Source organism: Cydia strobilella, chromosome 9, assembly GCF_947568885.1.
Source record: "Cydia strobilella chromosome 9, ilCydStro3.1, whole genome shotgun sequence".
NCBI lineage: Eukaryota > Metazoa > Arthropoda > Insecta > Lepidoptera > Tortricidae > Cydia > Cydia strobilella.
Window position 1 is genome coordinate 5,423,744 of NC_086049.1, and position 19,016 is coordinate 5,442,759.

General features: G+C 38.6%; 2 protein-coding genes across 6 annotated transcripts in view; both read right to left on the reverse strand.

Annotated features, from left to right (window-relative positions):
* Positions 1-4,192: 4,192 nt before the first annotated feature.
* Positions 4,193-7,591, reverse strand: LOC134743874 (fork head domain transcription factor slp2-like). 4 transcript variants are annotated; one of them, XM_063677501.1, is made up of 3 exons: positions 7,338-7,591; positions 6,368-6,988; positions 4,193-4,796 (listed from the first exon to the last, which is right to left on the reverse strand). In XM_063677501.1, the coding sequence occupies exons 2-3, from the start codon at positions 6,971-6,973 to the stop codon at positions 4,338-4,340; spliced, it is 1,065 nt and encodes a 354-aa protein (XP_063533571.1). In that variant the 5' UTR covers positions 6,974-6,988; positions 7,338-7,591; the 3' UTR covers positions 4,193-4,337. The 4 variants fall into 4 exon arrangements, with proteins under 4 accessions (XP_063533571.1, XP_063533572.1, XP_063533570.1 ...); XM_063677502.1 differs by having other exon boundaries at positions 7,281-7,591; XM_063677500.1 differs by having other exon boundaries at positions 7,197-7,591.
* Positions 7,592-14,519: 6,928 nt separating this feature from the next.
* LOC134744116 (acylamino-acid-releasing enzyme-like) overlaps positions 14,520-19,016 on the reverse strand; it is a 29,040-nt gene continuing 24,543 nt past the window's right edge. The window contains exons 12-14 of one of the 2 annotated variants that reach the window (XM_063677810.1): positions 18,071-18,359; positions 16,609-16,818; positions 14,520-14,783 (exon numbers count right to left, since the gene is read on the reverse strand). In XM_063677810.1, the coding sequence (XP_063533880.1) occupies positions 14,684-14,783; positions 16,609-16,818; positions 18,071-18,359 (599 nt within the window). In that variant the 3' untranslated portion in view covers positions 14,520-14,683. The remainder of the gene's footprint in view (positions 14,784-16,608; positions 16,819-18,070; positions 18,360-19,016) is intronic. The other variant, XM_063677809.1, reaches the window with a different exon arrangement.

Here is a 19,016-nt window from a genome sequence, read left to right on the forward strand (position 1 = left end):
GCGCCTGGAAAAATTCTAATAGTAATCATTCAATTTGAGCATATGCTTATTGTTTACACTAATTATCAGGCATTTCATTAATTATCTCAATTCCACCCCGCTTTTGACCCTCTTAAGGGATGATTTTCAGGATAAAAACTATCCTATGTCCTTCTCCGGGACTCAAACTATCTCTATGCCAAATTTCAACTAAATCGGTTCAGCGGTTTAAGCGTGAAGAGGTAACACACAGACAGACAGACAGACTTTCGCATTTATAATATTATAGTATGGACCGTAGGTACGCGATCCTACCACTGCGGCGCATATGCCGGCGCTAAATAGTTTCCGTAAACAATTTCCACACGGACTTTCCTAATTTACTCTAAGCGTCTGTAACGTGCGCTGCGGTAGGTTTTGCACATTCGGTGCCACGTGTATATAGTCCTCCTCATCGTTTTCGATGACGGCGACCCTAAATAAACATTATGGACGTTGTCTAGCGTGAGCCCTAAGTCGTAGGTGCCACGTGTACAATGTAACCAAATGTAAATGTAGCTATAAATGTAAGAAATGGGTGCAAGCTGAATAGAATGCGGACAGGGTTCGGCCGTACCGCACATTTTAAACATCTTTGTGGATGGATCGACTCGCCCAGATGCGACTGTGGCGCCGAGTCGCAGACTGTCCAACACATAGTCCAGGAGTGCCCCCTCAGACCCTACCCCTCACTTACCCCTGACGCAGCCCCATGGCTGAGAACCTTGGATATAAACCTGTGACATACCTGTTATATTTTCGATTTATTTGTGACTTTTTATGCCATTCGATTAAATAAATAAAATGTAAGAAATATAGTGAACGTGCCATAATGACTATTATAAGGGTCATCCACTAAAACCAAGCTACGTAGCAAAGATGCTGTTATACTCCACCGCCTTGGTTATCTCTGGTGGATATTCACCCAAAATATTCTTAGAGCCCTCATTTAATTCGGATTCCTTGAAACCTGTTTTTAGTTCTGTCTGTGTTATAATATTGTTTATGAATTCACGATAATAGCAATTTTAATAAATTCAAATCATATTTAAGCTCGACAAATCTTATTAATAAAATATTCATACAGTCATAATTATATTTGAATTTTTAACATTTTCTGCTTATTTTATCACCCTAAAATCATGCTAATTTTAGACAAAATCTAATTAAAATATTGCTGCGTATACTTATTTTAAAATACATTTGTAAATAAATTTAATATGTGATACTATATATATAGTGCTGAGCAAGCTATATACTCATACTGCGTCTTATAATACTGGACGGATTCCTGATACTAAGGCGTAATTACCCCGTTCTCTCCACTTATCTCTTTAATATGGCCGATATGTTATTCATGCAAATGATATGATAATCGTAGCAGAATTGATAATGATGTCGCAATAAGACATGACCTATAAGACCTTTTTATGACCCGTAACATCGGCGTAAATACATTTTTGTAATCTTTGAAGGGTGTCATCGTATTTCTTATCTTCTTCCTTTCTGAACGAAGTTCGGAAGTAATAATTAATAATCCACTTAGGCATCTTCACATTGGATGCGTATCCGCACGTCGCTCCGGTGTACGCGGAACATCGCTATATATGTGCATATCGCTGTCTTGCTTACACTCCGGAGCCCCGTGAGGATCCGCATCCGCGTTGGAGCACCAAACTTGGCATCCTCTGATACTAGTAGGCCTACCGTAGGCCCAGTACAGGAGCGGCGCGACATTATCTCGCCCGCGAGATAGACTAATACCCGCCCCTCTACAGTTAGATAAATATGGACAAAATTGACATTTTATCTCGCGGACGAGAAACTGTCGCGTCGCTCCTGTGCTAGGCCTACAGTATTTACTGTTTGTGCCTCATAGCACTAGGATATTAAATTTATCTGAAACAAATAGATTGACACCAAAGAACATAAATATGATTAAGATTTTTTTTTCTTTACTACATCCTCCTACCTTAAGTTTCGCGAAATAGCAATTAATTTTCGAGAACTCACGGCCAAATTAAAAGTAAGTGTAGAGATATTTTACCTTAATTATTACAGCTTAACATCTTATATCTTAGTTTAAATTGTACGTCATAATACTGAGCGGTAAATTGTCGCAAAATCGCAAATATTGCCATAATTTTTTACTCAGAATACCTACTTATCAATGCTCATAGCACGTGGCTAATCCGCCACTGATTGAATGGATGACGTAGTAAGTCGTAGGCCGTAGTAAACAGATTTAATGAGTTTACTTAGTAAAAGCCGTAGCATCCCACTCCTTCTACGCCGTAGGCTCTACGTCGTAGCGAGTGACCAATGTATTCTGTGGCAATCGGCGCGATTCGGGAAATGAATTAGAGATTCACTAGATATGAAATAGTAAAGATGTGACGCCCTACGGGTAAAGGTACCTTATGGCGGTTGGCGCATTGCGGCGCTATGCGACGTAAGCGCCAGCCGCCATAAGGTACCTTTTTTCGTAGAACGTCACATATTACTATTATTTCATTATATATATATATATATTTTATTTATTATTATTATTTCATTTCTAGTGAATCATTTTCCGAATCGCGCCGAATGTGTTCTAGAGTAAGGCCAAAATAAGTCTGCAACGATTTCGATAGCACACGCAGCGCAAGTGTTATTTTAAACGTCAAACCTCTATGAAATTATGACTTATTTAATAACACTTAACCCGTACACTTTTACAATCTGTCAAATCTGTGACACTGGTACTAGTAATTAATTTGATAATATGATAGAGTTAAACCAAGAAAAATTTGCAGACTTTGACAGCACACGCTGTGCAGGTGTTATTTTAAACGTCACACTTCTATGAAATTATGACGTATAAATAAAACTGGCACTTCGTGTGCTGTCAAAATATCTGCAGACTTTTCTTGGTCTAAAACTGAGGTGGTTATTAAGAAAATCACTAAGTAATATTACATACTAAACAATATTTAAACCCAATACTAACCAATTTTTACTAGAAAAGCACCCAGCCACTACTTTACTATGCTACTGAGTTGAGTGGTTCTGGTTCGTAGGTATAGGGTGGTATATGTACATATAATACTACAATCCACCGAGATATAATGTTGGTATCATTTTTTATATAATCTGTATATTACGAAACTTCCTACGGAAATTTTACACGGATGTGTTTGACAGGCCTATTTATTTTGTTTTACAAAATTATTAAAGGCATGTATAGCAAAAAGTATAAAACGTTGTTCTATAAGTAGTTCTTCGTAATATAATGAGGGGCTAACGCGTATGAATTCGCCGCTAGGGGCGCTAGTGTAGATGGTGGTCTTTTCCATAGTTCGAAATGTCACTTATCACTTCAATGACTGACAGCTGTTCTTTAGTCTTTTGGACCACCATCAACAGAGGCGCCAACTGGTGAGCAAATAAACGATAGCCCTCATTAGCGAAAATATTAAATACCCATGTTTGAAGATACTGAGCGTTTCGTTACATATATATTTTGAGCATACCTACTAGTACTTTGTATTGCAACAGTCACAATAAATAAATGTTATATTTTATTATACATATTTGGACGGCATTATGCATCATTTGAGCTTAAAAGTTACACCTACTTCTAAAAGTTTGCGTAAAACGAATTATTGTGCGTTATTGCAATTGTACAAGCGTAAACAACATTTTTAACATTAACAGAAAAGTAAATTATTACATTAACACACATATAAAAGGACAATAAAAAACAGAAGAGAGTATGATATTTCATTATCGCCTAAATACAAACGTCTCTCTCTACTCTATGATTATACAACTACTATTTATTTCCCTTTCTTTCTTTGTCTTGACTAGAAGCCCTTAATCTACTTCGACACCATGTACTAGTATAAATTGGGACATACGTATCTATTCACATTTTCTGCCTCGTAAAAGCATAAACACCAACACCCCGTAAAGCTGTGGGTGATTTTGATGCTAGCATCCATTTCAGTGCTGAAAATTTAAAAAGATGGTTCAACTCCCATCTGGTAAAGCCTCCTGGGCTCCCTTGACAAGTTAACACTGAAGATCTACCTAAGCAATTTGAAGGCACAAACATCAAACCCCACAGAAATCACATTAATTGGAAATTTTCCTATTGAGAAATAATTTTTCGTAGATTATATAAACCTAATATTAGTAATACTGTTGTATCCTCTATCATCCATAAGTAAGGTTTTCTTTGTAATTTCTTAGCTCTGTTTCGAATAATGACCACCATGGAGCGCAGACCAAATGAAATTTCGAAAGACCCTTGTTTACACATCAGTATTACCTTACCTTTATTTGAAGCAAGAATCGAGATAGTTGTCCAGCATGTCCAATTGCAAATCGTCCCAATCCGTCGGATTCAGGAGCAGAGAGCTCAAGTCGTCTTCTTGTATCAACGGCGGGGGCGCCACTGGTTCTACAATCACGTTGGCTCCGACATGATTGTCCAACGTTATTTCAGGCAACGGCAGACTAATAAACTCTGGCAAATGTAAGCTCACAGCATGTCGCATATCAGTCGCTATCCCTTGAACAACTTGTGGTATGTTCGCGACAGCTGTCCGATCTTCATTTGTTTCTGTCTTGATACCGCCGGTCTTTTTCTTCTTATGTGACCTGTTGGAGATACGCTGGGTCCCCTTGAGGTGTCCCAGGTCTAGTTTCCAAAAGCCGCCTTTCCCAGGCTCCTGTTTCGAACGGGCGACTTTGACGAATACTTTGTTTAGTGAAAGGTTGTGCCTTATTGAGTTCTGTAAGTAAGAGAAAAATATATAAGTAATAAAATAAAGTTACTGAAAGTCAAACATTCTTTCTATTGGGTATCATAGAGAAATAAGTAAGCTTAGTGTTTACCCATTTATAATAAGCTTTAAGCAAGCTTAGCGAAAACTTATTTATGATAAGATTTAAGCTCAATTAGTATACGTATTATCTAAGTTTTAAGCAAGTTTGAAACTGATTAATAATTAGTTTAACCATACCTCCCACTCACATGCAACTTATTATTATTAAGGAAAGGAAATCCATGTATGGAATGAACACTCTAAGCTTACTTATTTCTCTATACTATTACATACTAAAGTTATAGTGACCTAACTAAAATGAAATACTGGGTATTTATATAATTTCTAATTGTACTTAGTCTGGGACTGGACAAAACATTAGCACATAAACATGGACTCAATAAATAACGACTTTAATCCTATCCATTCAGTATTTGGGAATGAATCCTTTATCACATGAATCATATCACATCAGTGAGCCACTTGATATAAAATCCACGGCTGACATATTGCTTGATATTCCCAATTATGCGTAATCTAATCTCATGCCAATTTAACGTTTATTAAATAGGGGGCTCCCGGTCCGATAACACCGGGATAGTTGCACAAGTTCTTATCTAGAGCCTAGAAAATTTGCTAATTAAAAAATATACCTACATGGTACTCATGACTCAAATATTTAGTAGACCTTCGAATATTTTGTGGATTGATGCTATAATATAATAGTTATTTGTGGTGTTTCCACTCTCTGTTAATATTGAGACCTGAGCAAGCGGAAGATTCCAAAATTGAACAAAGAGCTTAGCTTAGTGTCTAAGTTTTATCTCATCAAACTTTCCTTTATTTTATGAAACGTTTACACCTCGTGGATATCTCACATAGGCGATCCTTTACTTGTAAAACACTACACAGCGAACTGCTGCACTGCACCGAGTAGTAGAGTCAATGTGTGGTGACCACAAATGGTATTTTATATGCATGCTCCTTAATCCATCTAGTAGGTAGGCAGGAAAGTGGCGTGAACGACGACGCATTATTATGGTAATTTCGGAACTATTAATTTGTTATGAGCTTTTATTTTATTAGTTACACTTTGTTACACGTTACACACTAAATTCCCGATTCCTAAATAAACGTTATAAATTGTGATGATAAAGAAATACCTCTCTGATAAACATTCTAAAGAAGTATCAACGCAGCCATCTAGATTACGGCCATTGACTGGTGACAGAATTATTTATAAGGTATTGCTCAAATGCTCAAAAAAGTTCCGTGTATTATTATGAAATTAAATTGTACACAAATATCAGCCGAGTCATATTAAAGTCAATCGAGCAGATGCATCTATGGGCTAAATTGAGTTTTTCTAGAAATACAACTACCTAACAGGTAAGGATAGAGGCAGATTACTTATAGCGCATTTTCATCAGCTGTCGATTGGGGAAAAATGCACCTTATACGACGAACGTCTCTTTCCATCCCCTGTTCTTGACTTGTTTGATCTAATCATGCTTCGGTTGTAAAGTTAACTTACTCACCTGCCAAGTGGGATCAGCATTCCTATAATATTTAAAATTCTCCTTTATCCACGAGTATATGGCCGACAGCGTCATCTTATCATCGTTGTACCGCATGGCCATGCAAATAAGCGTACTGTACGAATATGGCGGCTTCTTCTCGCTATTGCTCTGATATTCCTCCCTGTTCTCCATAAAATCCCTTTGACATTTTGCTATAGTCTGGTTAAACTTCTGTAGTCTCGTGGTCTGAGGTGTCTTGATTGGAGGACTGGGAGACACAGGCGGTATTGGAAACTGTGGAATCGCCATGATATTCGTAATGTTCTGCAGCCATGTCAGATTAGTCAAATCTGTTTCCTGCTCATCATCAACTACTATTTTCTCCGGTTTGCTCACTTTCTTTGTTTGTACTTCTTCTTTTACTGGTTCTAAATCCACATCATTTTGCGCGTAGGTTTCTGGTTGTTCGTAAACGTATTCTATCTCCACGGTGTGCGAGGACTCGGGGACGGCGTGGTCGACGGAGAAGTAGCCGCATTGGTCCCCGGCCTCCCCGTATAGTTGCAGGGCAGAAGTGTCCAGCATCTCGCCCGACACCGGCGACAGACCCGAGGTTATGTGCATGGTCGCTTCACATCACTGGAACAGCAAAAACCGATGAGTCATTGTCGATGAATCATTGACGACATTAATAAGTAATTCTTTCCAATGTTAGCTTTGTACGACGGCGAGTAGTACTAGGAATAGGAAAACAACTGCTGCGGCACCATAATCATTAATGCATCCTAATAAAAGTGGATTCTAAAGTGCTTGCGTTGAAATTAAAAACTATTTTTGGATTTAAAACCGCATGAAACTGGTTGCACTTCGTAAAATACCGGTGGAAAAATCACATTTGACGTAACGCAACGTTTTTGAAATCTGAACAAACCGTTAGAACTTTTGAATTTAGAACAGATTTGCTGGGCAGCGATAATGGTGGTATAACCTGCCAGTGCGTGGTGGTCAGCGGATCGATACGTGACGCGGTGGCGGTCAGCGCACGTTCGCGCGGCCGGCGGCGCGGTGGATTGTGGTGGTAGTATGGGCAGGTGCGCTCCCCCATTGTACCGCGAACAGGTGTTCGTACGATCGATATTTTTCCGCTTTGAAGAACGAGGGTGTAGGGGTGATTCTATGGACTCGGAAGCTTCCACTATGACGGCTGTATCGCAATGCAATCCTTTTTGTTTCCCTTTGCCAAATAAAAGTCGACTATTACACTTCTAAGCTGCTAAAGACAGACTAGACTAGTTGTAGTAGTAGTAGTAAACTCTTTATTGTACAAAAATTCATAATAAAAATTACATGGTACAAATAATAAGATGTACAAAGGCGAACTAGACTAGAGGCTAGAGTAGACCCTGGTTTTATTGGTTTCAGTGGATTTAAGTGTAAGTTTCCTATGTTTTTCAACGAGTGGGTCGTCTCTAACATGATGCTCTTTTTTCGAATGGAGAATAGTCAAAAAAAAATATTTCCGACCAATTCGCCATAAAATGTGGCGTAAAGCCAGTGGACTGTAATTGATGATTGTACTACTACCTATATTAATTCAGAAGAATCTAGGTTGACTTACCGGTATGGTTTCGGGTCTGCTACTGACCGAGGCCTCTGCTGGTGCCTACTTGGTGGTATCCTTTCTGTCACAGTGATAATAGTAAGAGGTCCCTAGCGATTTTCATATTGTTTTTCACTGTGACTAGGTACGAAATGGGTCGGAAATTAAATTCTTTAACTGTACCTACCTACTGACAGACAACAGCATATATTCATTACATTCACTTGGTGCAAAAATCATGACTACCTAGATTTTTTTTCTAAGAATTTTTACTAACAAAGACCACATAACGAAGGACAACGGACAATAAAGTACCTACCCAAAGGTTTGCCATTAAGTCTGTAGACATACCCCGCCCCGGCGCCCGCATAAGGCGCAATTTGTCACCACTCACGGCTATCGTCTTATCACCAAGACCGTGCGGGCTTCCTCCAACTTTTAATGGTTCATGGTTCAACTACGCATAATGCGAGCCTTTAAGTGCAGAAGTTGTTTGATAATGCCGTATCAGGACCGTTTTTGCATGGTTTTTGCGATATGCAACGGTGCCGTTGCCTGCATTTTTTCAGTGTTGAGGTGGAGAATACCAATGGATGGAAATTGGGTAGGATTTCTACCTTGAAATTTAATCGAAATTTGAGGGTAGGTCTGTTTAGTATCTCGTCTCATTAGCTGTATGGAATCAGTTCAAACATAGTTCTAATCTGGAATTCAGCATCAACTCGTTGGGTATGTGATGTGTGACAAATTTTTTTAGACCAGTTTTGTGTAGGTACTTGCTGATTTAGTATAACTTCGCCTCAGTGAATTCAAATGAAGTGTCCTTTTTATTTAGGTCCACTGTAATAAAGTGCTAAGCACTCAACATATTCGTAGGCGACAGCAAGGGTTCCTCAAAGTAAACAAGGTGTTGACGTCAAGGGTTGAATGCACTCGTTAGGGAAAGTAGGCAGTGGTTGTTAACGGGGTCGTCGGTCGGCTCGTCCTGCCTCCGCGAACTAAAAAACCTCGCGCATCGAGGGTTCCGCACTTTTTAGTATTTGTTGTTATAGCGGCAACAGAAATACATCATCTGTGAACATTTCAACTGTCTAGCTATCACGGTTCATGAGATACAGCCTGGTGACAGACAGACGTCCAGACGGACAGCGGAGTCTTAGTAATAGGGTCCCGTTTTTACCCTTTGGGTACGGAACCCTAAAAATGCCCCTAATTTACATGTAATTCGGCTGCCTTGGCAGTCTTTTTTGTCCGTGTGAAATAAGGTTTCTTTGATATAGCAGTATTACCCGAAGAGGGTAATAATTTTATTTCAAAAGATCTGCCATCTAACTAGTAAATCATTAAGGCCATTTATATATATTTTCCCCTCACTAGCTCGGAAACCCATCTTTTATCCTTTAAAAACAAGTGGGGAAAAACGCATTTTATCCACTAGTGGGGAAAGAAATTTGATCTTGGGTGGAGCGTGTTTAAGTAGCTTTTGACAGATAACAAAACGTAAAACGCTCATAATAATGGTTCGTTCGATATTAATTATCAGAAAATAAATGGTTTGAGAATTTAATAAAAAATACCAAATTTAGCTTTATTTAATGATTTTAAGTCTTATGACTTAAAATCAAGTCAGGTCAGGTCAGGTATAATTTAAGGTTTATACCTTAAAATTCTATAAGAAACGTTTGTTTTTTAGGGTTCCGTACCCAAAGGGTAAAAACGGGACCCTATTACTAACACTCCGCTGTCCGTCTGTCTGTCACCAGGCTGTATCTCATGAACCGTGATAGCTAGACAGTTGAAATTTTAACAGATGATGTATTTCTGTTGCCGCTATAACAACAGATACTAAAAAAGTACGGAACCCTCGGTGCGCGAGTCCGACTCGCACTTGGCCGGTTTTTCAATACTTAATGATGTTGATAATAATTCTGATCGCACAGGTATGCAATTTCAAAACGCATCGTCAGAAATGTCAACAAACATTTTACTTTAAAACTTTTCTCACCGACTCCGACTCACGTAAAAATACACAACTTCCAGAGTTTTCTGTTATAATATCGTAAAAAAATTAGTGATTCCAGTGATGAAGATGATCTAACGCCTGTACATGTTGCACTTTCCTCGCTACAGTGAGGTGAAAAGTTTTGTGTTACACATGGGTGACACGGGTGCAAAAGTATTTTACTTCTCGTGTATTGAAACGCTCGCTACGCTCAGGATTCTATTTTAGAACTTCAACTGTAGAATCCTTTCGCTTGCTCGTGTTTTAATTACACACTCGCGGGTAAAATACAACTTTGCACCCTTGTATAACAAATAACTATATCATCTAAGTTCTAAGTATTCTAAGTCCAAGGAAACTAAACATGCTTTATTTAATTAAGTACCTACTCGTATCATTGAAGGAGACGTGCATAAGTGCAATTCGTCGGGGAGCATATTGTCAATATTGGGGACTGGCGCGGGTGGCACCGTTCCGCTCGCCCGCTCGCCGCACAAGGGTGGAACGAGCGGGAACTGTGTGACAGGTGATATTTTGATCGCGAGGGCGAGACCAACGCTCAAGTACGAACCATTAAGGCCTGTCCAGACGGGAACAATTTTTCGCCAATCTGATTAAATTGTCCGATGAAATCAGGTGGTGCGGACGCAAATGCGAAGGCCACTTTCACCAATTTTATATTTATGGTGATATTTGAACGCTCTAAATTAAAAAAATGCCCCCAAACGCGAATACTAACGTCACAAATTGGTATTCTTGCGTTCACACCCCATTTTATCGGTAATATCGATCATGGTCGGGGAGCCCAAGAGGGAATTTTGGAGTCACTCGAGTGCGTCAGATTAAGATATGGGGGATACCTTGCATCCTGTTGAGTACCTCAACCAAGTATGCGTCCTTGACACCGAGCAGGGAGTCAAGGACAGCCCGTCAGAATAGTAAAAAAAATCGCCACCTTGAAATACTCGAGCGCGTCAGATTAAGATATGGTGGATGAATTACTTGTTAAATAGTGCCCATTTCAATAATCTGACGATTTTAGCGATCCCTAAGCGAGTGGCAGGGTCACAAAGCTGCAAAAAAAATCGCGACCATGACTTACTCGAGCGCGTTTGATTTTTATTTTATTTTGAAGGGAATAATGCAAGAATAACTAAATAAAAAAAATCTGCCGATTTGGGCAAGCAGAAGTGTCAAGAATCGTTAATGAAGTTTACTGCACCCAGCTCTTTTTCCCTTTAACTTTTTCGCTATGTCTGACTCCTATTTGTAAATTAAGCTTTTTTATACATTTTATCTAGGTTAAGTATCACTTACGGGTGTAAAACTTAAGTTATTTATATTTTTAGTTGTTGCAATAAACGAATGTTAAATAAATGTTGTAAACCAACATTTATTTAGAAATCTTCAAACTGTAATATCTCTTGAACCCCTTGGTCGATTTTGATCTACTTAGCGACATTCTGCATGTTTTTTTTTAAATCATCAGAATAAGGATTCTGCGTCACGTTATCGTCAGATTAAGGTTTTACATAACTGGGACATCAATCTGAACCTGTCTGTATAATAATCTGACTAAAATCGGATTTTTATTTGCAACTTTGTGACTGCCATTTGCTTACGGATCGCTGAAATCGTCAGATGATTGAAATAGACACTTTTGTAGGGTCCATTTAACAACCCCTTTGAATATCTGACGCGCTCGAGTAAATTATTTTTTTCCAAATTTTCTACCCTTCCGTATGACCACCCTGCCTATGTAAACCGGCAGGTTAACATACCCTTGTTATCAGAGACATGTGCGCGACTGACACTAGGTAAGTAGGTACCAATATCTGACGCGCTCGAGTAACTCCACGTGGTGTTTTTTTTTACATTTAAAAAAATCTGTAGACGCTTTCCTGGTCGCTATAAAATAAAATATTATATAACATTTTTTTCTTACTATCATCTAATAATCTATCGATTCCGATAGGTCTCATCAACGACGCTCGAGTTACTATTACTACACATTTAGCATCGTCGCCTCCCCTGCTTTGAAGCCTAGGTTAAGGATCTTCATAAATCATTTCTCTGACGACCGGTCTGGCCTAGTGGGTAGTGACCCTGCCTGTGAAGCCGATGGTCCTGGGTTCGAATCCCGGTAAGGGCATTTAATTGTGTGATGAGCACAGATATTTGTTCCTGAGTCTTGGGTGTTTTATATGTATTTATGTATTTGTATATTATATATATCGTTGTCTAAGTACCCACAACACAAGCCTTCTTGAGCTTACTGTGGGACTTAGTCCATCTGTGTAAGAATGTCCTATAATATTTATTATTTCTGAAAATGAAAACGACGAGCACAGTTATTTTATCCATAGTTGTGGTCCGAATCTACAGATGACTGATTCCCCAAGCGTTCGACTCGCGAATGGAGACTACATAATGAGGCCGGAGGGTGTACTCGTAAAGAGCGGGAAAAATGTGAAGACCCGCGACCATGCTGCGCAATTGGAGGGATGTTTACGAAGTCAACAATTTACTATAGGCAAAGGTAGTCACCGGTTGACAAGTTATAGGGGGAGATTTTTGATATTTTTAAGTGTCTGCCTGTATGATGTTTACCTATTTATTTTACCATAGAGTAACTTATACTAGAGCGGTACTGTCATAGTAAATTTTGTAACCCCAGTAAATTCACTGCCATCTGTCGACACACTTTAAAACTAAAAATAAATATTTATAAAAATACGATATAATGTATTTAAATATAGATAAATGATTTTTTTATTTGCATTAATTATTTTTTTGATTTTGACCCATGTTCTTTCACTGATATGCGTTAAAATTGTTAAATAACAAACGAAACCGTCAACGCCATCTATAAGTCAGTTGGCCAAAGCTAGTAGCGCCCTCTGAACGAGAATCAAATTTTCTTGATTTTCGAGGCACGTTTTTTCCTTAGACTGTATCCATCTATTACGGAGTTATATCTATCTTTGATTTTACCTATCCCTAGTTGTTTTAAACTTTGCACTATATTGCAGTCAGGGGGTTCTTGTTTCAATATTTTTAACTTCTTGATATTCCCTCTACTTAAATCCAGGCGGTGCTCTCCTACTTACTGTAAGACCCAATCGAGTTTATAAACGAATATATGATTACGATCCGTAGAAATTGTTTAAACTGTCTCGTTTATATAATGTCATCATAGTCATCAACGATCCCCCGAAAGTAATTGTGCTACGGCGTCGGTTTCATGAAGTAGATTAATTTATTACTCAGGTATATAGTTACTCAGATTAGATACTTATTAACCTTTACACACAACCACTTACTCAATTACGTAGAGGTAATATTGCTTATATTAAGCTACAAATCTACTGCTATTTTCGAAGGCACATTTAGTAAACAACATAAGTGCAGATTGAACCATTTATATGTGCTTCGGTTTATGTAGTTATCAACAGATATGCCTAAATAAAATAGAGATCCTATCCTGTAGGTGGCACCTCCCCAAAAAAACTTACGAAATCTAACGATGACCGGTCTGGCCTAGTAGGTTGACACTAATGACCCTGCCTCACCTGCCTGTGAAGTCGATGGTCCTGAGTTCGAATCCCGGTAAGGGCATATATTTGTGTGATAAACACAAATATTTTTTTCTGAGTCATGTACCTATATATTTATCGTCACCTAGCACCCATAGTATGTACAAGCTTTGCTTAGTTTGGGGCTAGGTTGATCTGTGTAAGATGTCCCCTAATATTTATTTAAATGTAGATTTAGTGAACTGTTAGTGGAGTACTGTAGATTTTCTTTATTTTTACTGCCACAAATTTATTAAAAACGTAGTTTATTGTAATGTCTCTCTTTAAACGTTAGGTTAGGGGGCCACTGACGATATCGGTCTGTCAGTTGTTTGGAACTGTCAAATTTTTGTTCTAACTGACAGGCCGATATCGTCCGGCGGACTGATAGTCAGTGGGCCCCTTTACCTACATATTTAAGATATGAAATTACAATGTCTATCGGATCGTGAAATAACTACTCAAAAACCTACCGTTACTGACCCAACAATAAAATGTGTCAGTACACATTTTACCCGCACACACCAGCCAGTGCTAACGTTTTTGGCGTAGGTACACACATGTCGCACCACCTGTCTATAAGTAGTTAGTCTAGCGGATCATTGGGGTAGCAATTTGTATTGTTTTATTGGCTAGAGGGGATCGGGGTCTGATGTTTGACTACCTTAAAGGTACACACTTAAGTGTGTAAATAATTTCGTCCCCTAGTTTTCTATCCTACTTAATGTTATTTATCAAATGGTTTATAAAGGTAAGCAGGGATTTTGGCTGTCGGAACTACAGGAAAATGTAATGTAATCGTGTTATTATTGTTTTGTTGTGTAGGCGCGGGCGCACGGTTATTAACATCGGTGCATCCCTGCCGATTCTCAATGAGCATCTCAATATGAGCAAGTGAGTGCGAGGTATCAATTTCACGCGCGGCCAATTTTAAAATGCCTGTATAAAAAAGAAACTAAGGAATAATGTTACAATGTATAGAAAAACAAACAATCTGATATAAAAATGTATTTAAAAATATCAAATGCGGACGTTTCACTTAGTCTAGATTCTCTAGAAACAATATAGTTACAAAATTCGTATTACACTTTATGGCAATCAGTCTGACATGAGCCACGGTTATCTGAAATTACTAAAATTAAGTTCCTATGTTCAGTCTAAGGTAAATGCTCCAGTAACCAGCTAGCACTGTTGATAAGTTGGTCCATCTCGTGCGGCAGCGATGATAGCGAGTGGTTATCGTCGTACATGTACACTCTGGGGGCAAATAATTATAAAAGTTTTGAATGATTCACGGTTAGTTTCACAAGACTACACAAAACAAAAGAAAATCACGGTATAATCCCGGTCAATATAAGTAGTAAAATAATTATAAATCAGAATTAAGTAGAGCGAGAACGCTATATAGAGGTATTTCTACATGCGGGTATCCCTTTTTAGGGTTCCGTACCCAAAGGGTAAAAATCGGCACCCTACATAGACCTAGCATTACATAGACCAGCTATACGCGTGCGCCCGTAAGGGATAGACATAGATGACGTCATAAACGTGGGGATACCATATTGGTAAAAATTACCCCAATATTTAATATCACGTTGGGGCGATTACCCTGGAGGCAAAGTTAGCTTGTTTGACGGTATTAAAAAAATTGTTAAATAAAATGTCAATGGGCCGTTCTTTTTAGGCGTATAAACAATGAAATACCTCCTATAATTCGCGCAGGTGGTACAAAACTAAACATGTTTAGTAAATAAAACGTAAAATAAAATGTATTATGGGTTTTAATTTAAAGAAATCACAAATCGCAATCACACCAATTAATGTACACCACATTTAATCTTCACAACATTTGTTTATTTATTTTTTGGAATTAGAAGTACGAAAAAACTTCGAGGTCAAAATTACCCATAAAATTATGATATTTTCATCTGGTATCCCTAACATGATTGTTATGCAGCTAAATTAAGAAGAAGTTTAAAAATGGCTGACCTCAGACTCCTACCTACCTACGTAATTTGGGCGGATAATTTTACAAATAATGATTTGTTAATTTGCGTAAATAATTGTGATATTTTTATTGAAATCGTTTGATTCTACATTGCTTTGAGTGTAACGTAATTTTACGATGTTATTCTCAGATATTGCATTAAGAGGAAGGTGTAAAATACCGTACTTACGTGTGAAAGGTTATGATCTCATATTTTTGCTCAGAGCGGCTATTACAGCCGATTACAGAACAATTCACCAGTATTTTATCAAAGTTCAAGCATTCAAAACTCTAACCATCACTATATTTCATAAGAGAAAGCACAATTTCATACAAAACAACGATAATTAAACAAGCAACGAACAAACATGACATGTCACGTACTTATTTGTTTGCCACAACCTCGGTTGTGGCAGCGGTGGAAAAGTGAAACTATGACAAGAACAAACAATAACAGCTCTTTCTCTGCTACTCCTACTGAAAGATACATAAGACTATCCCGTTCGGTCATTTTCCCCCACCCCTCATGACCGATCCAGTTATACTAGATTCATGGCACCCTATTACTAAGACTCCGCTGTCCGTCCGTCTGTCCGTCTGTCACCAGGGTGTATCTCATGAACCGTGATAGCTAGACAGTTGAAATTTTCACAGATAATGTATTTCTGTTGCCGCTATAACAACAAATACAAAAAACAGAATAAAACAAATATTTAAGTGGGGCTCCCATACATCAAACGTTTTTTGCGTAATGGTACGGAACCCTTTGTGCGCGGGTCCGACTCGCACTTGGCCGGTTTTTTGGTTGCATCAACCTAGATTTTACAGTGGTTTTATAAGAAATAACACATTTACATTCAAAACATTACGTTACATTTTGGTGATTTATTTCATTCGCGTAATTTTTTTCGCAGTTGCAATCAAATTTGACCTTTAAATCGGAGTGCTAAGGTTAAAATTCTGTTAACATATGTTGCTTTGCTTGCTTGCTTAAAAGCTAACAGCGCTAAGTAATTCAACAATTTTTTATTTTCCTCGAGGTTTTTGATCGTGTGAAAAAGCTGACTAGTGAAAACAAAAAAGAGAATTTCTCACCTAGTCTCAACCCCATTAGCCTTCAGCCTCCGAGCCATCTCGAGGCCCTGATAATGCGGGACTCTCTTGTCTCCTTTCCCCAACATGAAAGCCGTGGGGGCTTTAACTTTATGTACGTGGACCAGCGGCGAACAGCGCCTCATGGTTAGCAGTTCTTCTTCAGAGGGCTGGCCTTTCTCGGTGAAGGGGAAGCCGGCTTCCACTGCACACCTGGATTAAAAAAGGAGGTTAACAATCCGCATTCAAAAAACTCGAATGCGGTAAGGCTATTCAGACTATTTAATGTAGCTTTCAAAATCAACCTTATGTATTTACAATAAGGTAACTTTTAACATGGAATATCACAAATACGGCCTATACCTATCACTCCCAGAAACTAAACGATTCTAAGGACACCTCATATATACATTGTATCCGTCAAGTGTAAAATTCAGTAAAATAAAATTCAGTATAGTAAAATTGTATTCTAACAACTTCCTCGTCTCTAAGATAAACAATAAAAAAATAACCCCAAACTAAGCAAATTTTGTAGTACCTATGGGTCGTCGCGAAGTGACGATATACATACTCGTACTTATACAGGCTGGCTTAAAAATAAGTGCATTCCCGTTACCAGGGAGGTTTTGGGATTATACTGAGCAACTTTTACTATGGGCCCACTACGAAATCACGAAAAAAAAATTACCCTTCCATAGAAATATGGACCAGCCAAAATGTATGAAACAGGCAAAATTTTTTTTTGCGTTTTCGGGGTTGGTCATATTAGTAAAAGTTGCTTGCTATAATCCCAAAACCTCCCTGGCAACGGGAATGCATTAATTTTTTAGCCACCGTGTAAATACATGACAATCACAATACATATAAATTCCTAAGAATTTACCATGTGTATTTTAAGTGCAATTGTATATTGTGAGATAAATAAACCATATCATATCATGCATAGGTAACAACCACTTTCCATTATATAAAATTCCACTATAGAACCTACCGACTGCGCCAAATTATATGAATATACAGCTCTTCTTCCTCGCGTTATCCCGGCATTTTGGCACGGATCATGGGAGCCTGGGGTCCGCTTGATAATTAATCCCAAGAATTGACGTAGGCACTAGTTTTTACAAAAGCGACTGTCATCTGACATTCCAACCCAGAGGGGAAACTAGGCCTTATTGGGATTAGTCCGGTTTACTCACGATGTTTTCCTTCACCGAAAAGCAACTGGTAAATATCAAATGATATTTCGTACATAAGATCTGAAAAACTCATTGGTACGAGCCGGGGTTTGAACCCACGACCTCCGGATTGAAAGTCGCACGCTCTTACCGCTAGGCCACCAGCGGTTGTTATATGAATATAAAGGAATTCTTTCATAAAATGACCATGCACTTATGCAGCCCTCTGTACATACGTACTATGCTGTATTACGTATGTAAAAAATCCAATACGCTTCACCGCCACTCACCCGTCAGAATTATCAGCATAATGCCCTTTTGTAGCCATGTCTATTAAAGGATTCCTCATCACCACACTCCTAAACCTCTCCGGCCATCGCCCAGCCAAATGGGCCACCAGGAATCCCCCATAGCTTCCTCCGAGCAGGGAAACGTTGTCTATGTTCCTTTCTAACACTTCGGAGAGAGCGAGAAAGCAGTCGTCGACGTCGATTCGACCGGCGTTGGAGAGTAAGCAGCGAACGCTGGCGTCGCCGTGAGCGGTAGAACCTCGGTAGTTTATGCGGAGTGAGGCAAAACCTATGGGTAATGGATATAGTTGTCGCTTTTTTGATATTTAGATGTTGGAGATATCATAATAATCATATAATATATGACGTTTTGAAGCTGTCCTTTTCTGATAAGACTAGTACATTTTTGGTTGTAATGAATGAGTAGGAAGGTTTTCTCTGAACAAACCTAAAGGAAGGAGGAGGAGAGGAAGGAAAGGAGATTTAAGACCTTGAAGGCAAGGCAGACGGACGTGACGGATTAACAATAAAATTTGTGCACAGAGCAAAATATAGAAGACGCACTGCCGAACCAACTAAACTCAAGTAATACTTCAACAAAACGATCACACACACACTACTAGTTACCTACTTCAAGAAAACGATCGAATTGAAACTAGTTTGACACACGAAGTATTTGCAAAGCACGGTGTTTTAAAGCTCCTGTAACTACCTATGAACTCACCAATCAGGTATATCACTAAAGTTCATAGAGAAATAAGTAAAGATAGAGTGCTGACTCCATACATCAGTTTTCTTACCAAAACGCGGGTTATTTCGCAGTCGGCATCTAGCGTCAAGTAGTGGATTTATCAGTACCGCTATTTGACAATAGATGTCGCGACGAACGAAAAGTCTAGCACTAACAACTTCAAAATACGTCTCCGGATACGGCCCACTCAGATAC

What these genes read in the sequence shown, in the direction of transcription:
- LOC134743874 (XM_063677501.1), bottom strand. Translation starts at nt 6,973, where the DNA reads ATGCACATAACCTCGGGTCTGTCGCCGGTGTCGGGCGAGATGCTGGAC. An exon ending in ATGCTGATCCCACTTGGCAG is followed by an intron (nt 4,797 to 6,367) that starts GTGAGTAAGTTA and finishes TCTTACTTACAG; the next exon opens with AACTCAATAAGGCACAACCT.